Source organism: Myxocyprinus asiaticus, chromosome 30, assembly GCF_019703515.2.
Source record: "Myxocyprinus asiaticus isolate MX2 ecotype Aquarium Trade chromosome 30, UBuf_Myxa_2, whole genome shotgun sequence".
NCBI lineage: Eukaryota > Metazoa > Chordata > Actinopteri > Cypriniformes > Catostomidae > Myxocyprinus > Myxocyprinus asiaticus.
In genome coordinates, this window is record NC_059373.1 from 9487965 (window position 1) to 9495091 (window position 7127).

Here is a 7127-nt window from a genome sequence, read left to right on the forward strand (position 1 = left end):
TTGTGCTCTTGAGTAAAGTACTTGAGCAAGGAGTCTGATCTTGCAGTGAGCGTGCTTTGGGTAAAATTTACATAAATAACATGCATTAGTTGCATTGATGGGAATGACCAGTATGACCCGATAGCAAATGGTTGGGCAGAGTCTTCATGTTTGTGGATAGCGGTCTTGTTCAGCCAAATTGTTTGATCTTTACTGGAACCACATGTGGTGCGCTCACACTTGCCACCCAATGAAACCGCACAGGCGCAAACGCACAGGATTGGAGGAGAACTCCGAGCGCTTATTTACAGGCTCATCTGAAGAGAGAAAGAGAGCACTGAAAGCCGGCGGAGGAGAGGAGATCTCTCGAAGACAATTATCTGAAAGAAAAGATACGACAAACTGCAGAAACTCCAGAAACTAAAATCAAAAATCAAAACAAACTCGTGAGCATCGACGTGAGTCATGGAGCAACAATTTGCCGACTTTTCCGGATCTTGGAAAATGAAAAGTTCAGAAAATTTCGAGGAGCTTTTGAAAGCACTAGGTACGTTTTTACTTTTCTTGATAATTGCTTTTGTGTGCATGCATTTTTATTTTCACAATGGACACAAAAGCCTATAGCTAAACATTGATGCAGAAACTTCAATAATTTGCTAATAGTTTAATTTTCACCAAAATCCCACCATTTGCTTGTACGAATATCGTTTGTTTGCGCTTCAATAATCGCATTCGCTTTTCGCGTTAATTAACGATATACTTGAGCCGGTTCAACTATCGTTATTCGTATTTCGAGTTTAATTAAGCTTATCTGCTTTGCAAACCTAATTAGGGCTTCTGATAAAGTGTTTAGTCTACATAATAAAAACAGCAAACAAAGGTTAGGCTAATTGCTTTTTCTTTTCTCATTTGAACGTAATTCAGTACATGATCTATCAATTCCATTCAACACGCACGGGTCAGAGACTCAATTTGACCATGAGCACACTGTATGGAAAGCTGCATGGAAAAATGTTCTGCCTCACTTCCTCATGGGATTGTGATTAGGCTCACAAACCTTGATACGGGCCCCTCGGCCAGCCATTTGGCTCTGTAGACACACCGTTCCTCGACCCCCAATTATTTGCCCCAGGGGGAGTTCACTTAGACCAAGTATGCTGTTGCCCCTAAATGAAATAAACGGGACAATGAGTTCACTGTCTTGACTAAATATTTACCAAGAGATATAGATTTCCTTGACTGGGGTAAACATGAAGTCTGGGGTCCCTAATTCTGATTACATAAATATGTGAACGCTGTTAATTAAGCATTCCAATGCAGATTAGACATGCTCATTAAGGACAGGAAATTGACCATAGGAAAACTGGAAAACTGGCTTTGATCCCTGGTGTAATAACCTCTCATCTAGTACTTTGTGTGTATGTGGTCTGTAGGCGTAAATGTCTTTCTGAGGAAAATTGCAGTTGCAGCTGCCTCCAAACCGGCTGTTGAGATTGCACAGCAGGGAGAAAGCCTCTCGATTCAGACGTCCACTAGTGTGCGGACTACTCACGTGTCCTTTACGGTGGGCCAGTCTTTCAACGAGACTACAGTGGATGGACGACCATGCACAGTAATTACTCCTTTTTTCATCTATGCATCCATCCATCCATAATCCAGCAAGTCACATTTTATGTAAATTGCAACAAAAGCACACTAGACAAGGCTGAAATGTTAAATAGTCTAATAACTTAATCTATTATTTAACATTTTAAATATAACTTTCTGTGTATTTAATGCTGAAAGTTCATCAATCCAAAAAAAAAACACACACACAAATACAATTGTTTTCAGCAAGCAATCTTCTTTATGAGACACTCAGAGACTCATATTCCCACTCTTAGCCCTTTTCTGACCCTTTCAATTTCTCCTCAGAGTTTTCCGAAATGGGAGACAGACAGTAAAATCACTTGTGAGCAGACATTGCAGAAGGGGGAGGGACCTGAGACATCATGGACACGTGAGCTGACCAATGATGGCCAAATGATTCTGGTAAGAGCACGACTTACTTGGAAATGCCACTAATATTTTCAGCTTTTAATTAAGAATGTGACCAAATAATGGGGACTAAATGTAAAAGTCTAAGAATCTGTTATTGAAAAATTGTCATTGTATTGACAAAAAGTTTTGAAACACTTACTCATTCTTTATTATAATTTTTTTTCACATTTTAGAATAATAGTAAAGTCATCAAAACTATGGAATAACATAAATGGAACTATGGGAATTAAGTTGTGACTAAACAAAATCCAAAATAAATCAAAACTGTGTTATATTTTAGCATCTTCATAGTAGTCACCCTTTGCCTAGAATTTGCAGACATGTACCAACTTCTTGAAGTATCACCCTGGGATGATTTTTAAACATTATTGAAGGAGTTCCCATCTATGTTGGGCACTTATTGGCTGCTTTTATTATTATTTGGTCCAAGTCATCAATTTCAAAACCTTTTTTAAAATTTTTTATAAAATTTTAGTTTTATAATTAAATAAATCAATATGGTGGCACAATTATATTTTTGTCTAGAAAACTAATTTCAAACATTTAAGCATACACCTTCAGATCAAAAGATTTTTAAGATCATGAGAAACATTTCAGTCAAGTGTTTCAAAACTTTTGACCGGTAGTGTAAGTCATTATCATAAAATACAGACAACCAGTGTTGGGTAAGTTACTCTAAAAAGCAATTCACTACAAATAATTAATAACTTTTCTAAAATTGCAATGTTTATTTTACTGATTAATAGAGAAAGTAATCAAATTACTAATTACGTTTTAAGTTACTTCTTGAAAAACAATTTTCACAGAAAAGTTTTAGTTTTTCAGCTCAATGAATTCATAATAATGTCTGTTTCCTACTTGTTCATTATCACACACAAGTCATACACTCACCACACACATCTTACGATGACTTGTTAGTGACTCTTCAGCTTTCACAGAAATGCAAACAGATATATATATAATATAAACATAATTAATGTTTTTAATGTATTATTTTAGAAATATGTGTAACCCAAGTAATGCACTGAATATACTTCATTAATGTACTTCATTAAACCCCAGAAAAGCAATTAACTTAACTGAAAGTCAGTAACTGCAATCTGATTTCAAGAATTTAAAAATGTAATGGGTTACACCTATTTTTTTACTTAAAAGTAATTACAGAACAGTTACTAGTTACTTTGTAATCAGATTACACCTAACACTACAGACAACTATTAGTCCTAAAATACTCCTTACACTAATATTTTGGTTATCACATTTCAAGTGATAGATGTTATATGGATATCATAATGTATGTTGTACAATCTTCCAAATTATGCTCCAAACAGTTAAGAAATCTTTTTTGTGTTTAAATGGAGAGTTCACCCAAAAATGAAAATTCTCTCATCATTTATTCAACCTCATGCCATCCCAGATGTGGATGACTTTCTTTCTTCTGCAGAACACAAATAAAGATTTTTAGAAGAATATTTCCGCTCTTTTTTTCCCATTCAATTCAAGTGAATGGTGACCGTAAAGTTTGAAGCTCCAAAAAGGACATAAAGGGAACAGAAAAGTTATCCATACGACTCCAGTGGTTTAATCCATGTCTTCAGAAGAGATAGAATAGGTGTGTGAGAAAAAGATCAATATTTAAGTCAATTTTTGATAGAAATTATTTTTCCTGCCCAGTAGGAAGTATGCATAAAGAATGTGAATCACCAAAAACACAAGAAGAAGAATGTAAAAATGAAAATTAAAGTGGAGGCTGACTGAGCAGGGAGGAGAATATATAGTAAAATTGGACATAAATGTTGAGCTGTTTCTCACCCACACCTATCATATAACTTCAGAAGACATTTATTTAACCACTGGAGTCTTGTGGATTACTTTTATGCTGACTTGTGTGATTTTTGGAGCATACAATTGTTGGCACCCATTCACTTATATTGTATGGACCAAAAGAGTTGAGAACTTCTTCTAAAAATCTTCATTTGTGTTCTGCTGATGAAAGAATGTCACACACATCTGGGATGTCATAAGGGTGAGTAAATGATGAGAGAAATGGCATTTTTGGGTGAACTATTCCTTTAAGATTATGTCCCAAGGGCACAAGCATTTTTAGCTCATGATCTCAATACATATCCAGTTTAGACTGAACATTCAGCCTCTCATCCTTAGATATTACAGTCTATCAACTCCTTTGATGTTATGTTTGAATGTCATTAACATTAAAGGATGTGTTTATTCAAATGTCTCATACCTTCATTTTCTTACATCCTTAGTAGGCAAGAAGAAGGTGGCAGAAAATAACTTATATACATGATGAATGAAAGGCCTCTCTTTAACATTATTATGGAAGTTACACCATTTATGCAATTTACAGTAAACAGTCCCTCGAGGTCTGGGTTAATTGTTCCTAGTTGTTATTAAACTTGTAGTTAGACCACTGGGGCATGCTAGAAAATTAAAAAGAGAATGTATTGCCAGTGCTTTGATTCAGAGAACTGGTCTGATTCGATATGTGAATATAAAAATATGTTTATGTTTAAACACACAAGAGGTTAAAAAACTTTCATCAGATATTAATTTAAGCATCTCTGATGTTTATTTTCCAGACCATGAGAGCTGGGGATGTCGTCTGCACCCGTGTGTATGAACGAGACTGAAGAATCTTTACACATCAGTTCATTCCACATCTCAACAATAACTACAGAGCTCATAAATGCTAAATGTTTTTCATTGTTTAATATAGTCTGTTTCTTTCCATTTTGAGAGTAGCTTTTGTTGTATGTTTGACATATGCTGATCTGTGTATGACAGAGAAGGGGTGTTTGGAGGGTTAAATAGGGGACTGATGATAGTAGCAAGCTGCAGTCTGTGTTTTTCTTACCAATGCATCTATCAGAAAAACTGTATTTATTGCTATTGTGTATTTTACCCTTCACTTTTATGTACCTGCCACAATGTGGTTTATCAATTAAATATGTTAATAAACCAGTATAAATATATACACAAAAGAGTGTCAGGATGTTTTTGCTGAAAAATGTGTTCTTACGATAAAGTTATACACCAAATACAAAATACATAACCAAAAATCACATGACTACTTTCATTCTGTCCACAATCCTTTTTTACTCTTATCATTTTGGCTGGACATGTGATAATCTGGACAGATTATCATCTTTGACACTGACCTCGGTTGCACTTTTCCACTCATTTTCTGTCTCATTCCCTTTCATCAAAGTTTCCTTTGTATTTATTCTCATCTTTTCTTTTTTGAACCAACCTCTCTTAGGTTTGAACAACCCTATATACATTTATATCACATTAATGTACCACAATTTTCAAAAAAAGAATTCCTGGCAAGGAGTAAGGGTGAAAAAGGGAGAGGTATGGAAAGAGTGAGTAAGAAAGTTAGAAAGAAAAATAATTTCATATTTTGAAGGAGTTATATTCCCTCTGCTCTCTCTCCCATCTGCAACTAGTTACCATATGAGGTCAGAGAGAATGGCTGTCATTTTCTTTCTCTCTCTCTCTCTCTCTCTCTCTCTCTCTCTCTCTCTCGCTCTCTCTCGCTCTCTCTCTTTCTCTCTCTCTCTCGCTCTCTCTCTTTCTCTCTCTCTCTCTCGCTCTCTCTCTCTCTCTCTCTCTCTTTGTCAAATCCTAATTCAGTATTTTTGTCATGTTTTACAGTAAAAATATACATGCTTAAAATTTATTTTTTATTAAATTTAAAATTTAAAATTAATTATTTATTAAATTTACTTGAGAAGCAAAATTGTGTAAAGTAATAAGACTTGTTTTCATAGAAAATATCTTGAATTAAGTTTATTTTCCTGCTCCACTGGCAAATGTTTTTCTTGTTGTAAGGCAAGCATAAACCTCACTAAATGTTGTTAGATTTATGCTTACAACAAGATTAGATTAACTTTAATAGGATAACTTAATCTAAAATTAAAATTCTGTCATCATTTACTCACCCTCCTGTTGTTCCAAACCAATATAACTTCCTTTTTCTGTAGAACACAAAGGAATACTGTGGCAGGCCCTCTGCCTTTCTATGGAAGGAGGAAGAGGGGATCGGGTGAACACTCCAACAAACTTTAATTGTAGCACTTTTCAGTGTATATCAACATGAATAACCGTGCTTTTCAGCACACCAACTAAATCACATTCCATATACAGCCTTGCTTTTCAGCAGACACATTAACACAGACACATACAGCTTCATGAGTCTCTCTCTCTCCCTGTCTGCCGCTGTCTCCTCTCCTTAAGTACTCCCCCTGCTCCTCACTGGAATGCGAGACCGGTGTGGCGCACAGGTGGAACTCATTCACCACTTATCTCCCCGGCCTCGCTCTGCCCAGACGCTGATTGGCCACGCCCTACTCGCCACAAAGACATTAGACAGAATGTTAGGCACACAGAAAGTCGACATGCTGTTTCCAAAAGTTCTGGTACCTTATGATCGGCGACAATACAGCCCAAATAACGCAAGTCTTTCAAAGTATACTACATATGACTGTGCAAGCATACACAGGCATTTGGCTCATGCGCGCTACGACTACTATGAGACACTGTATTTCTCTTCAGGAGTTTAGACCCATAAAGATGTCTTTATAGTCCTTCAGATTGGAGTTATACAAGTGCTGGTATCTCCTGACATCCTCACATGCATGTTCTTGACGTGCACATCCACTGTTGTTGTTTCAACCTTCGTCTCCTGTTGTTTACCGGGATGAAGGTTGAAACAACACTGTTGTTTAGTGCTTCTTCATGACAGCATTGGCTAAATTGTGAGTGTTGCCACCTTGTGGGCCTACTAATTAGTGCAAATAATTCCAGGTGCATGTGCATTCTGAGCGTTCAGAGATGCACATTAGAAAAATTGGGCTGCATGCGTTCAGTGCTCGAGCACTCTGCTGATGACGAGATTTGCGTCACGTGTCCTGTCTGACCGAAGTATACTTTGGGCTTATGCCCACTCACTGACATTCGGCAATTCCCATCAGATATTTTTGCATCGTTTTCAGGGTATTTACCCTCCTACATGGCTTGACAGCGTCGGCAGTGTGAGAGACCTGGGACCCACATTGAAACTAGGAAGTAATCGCGTTCGCTTA

At 36.6% G+C, this 7127-nt stretch overlaps 1 protein-coding gene across 1 annotated transcript; it reads left to right on the plus strand.

The window, feature by feature from the left end:
- The first annotated feature begins 276 nt into the window (after positions 1 to 276).
- LOC127421209 (cellular retinoic acid-binding protein 2-like) lies at positions 277 to 5023 on the plus strand. Its single transcript, XM_051664055.1, has 4 exons — positions 277 to 526; positions 1413 to 1591; positions 1894 to 2010; positions 4620 to 5023. The coding sequence occupies exons 1-4, from the start codon at positions 445 to 447 to the stop codon at positions 4668 to 4670; spliced, it is 429 nt and encodes a 142-aa protein (XP_051520015.1). The 5' UTR covers positions 277 to 444; the 3' UTR covers positions 4671 to 5023.
- Positions 5024 to 7127: the final 2104 nt, after the last annotated feature.

What these genes read in the sequence shown, in the direction of transcription:
- LOC127421209 (XM_051664055.1), top strand. Translation starts at nt 445, where the DNA reads ATGGAGCAACAATTTGCCGACTTTTCCGGATCTTGGAAAATGAAAAGT. An exon ending in GGAGCTTTTGAAAGCACTAG is followed by an intron (nt 527 to 1,412) that starts GTACGTTTTTAC and finishes TGTGGTCTGTAG; the next exon opens with GCGTAAATGTCTTTCTGAGG. An exon ending in TGGATGGACGACCATGCACA is followed by an intron (nt 1,592 to 1,893) that starts GTAATTACTCCT and finishes ATTTCTCCTCAG; the next exon opens with AGTTTTCCGAAATGGGAGAC.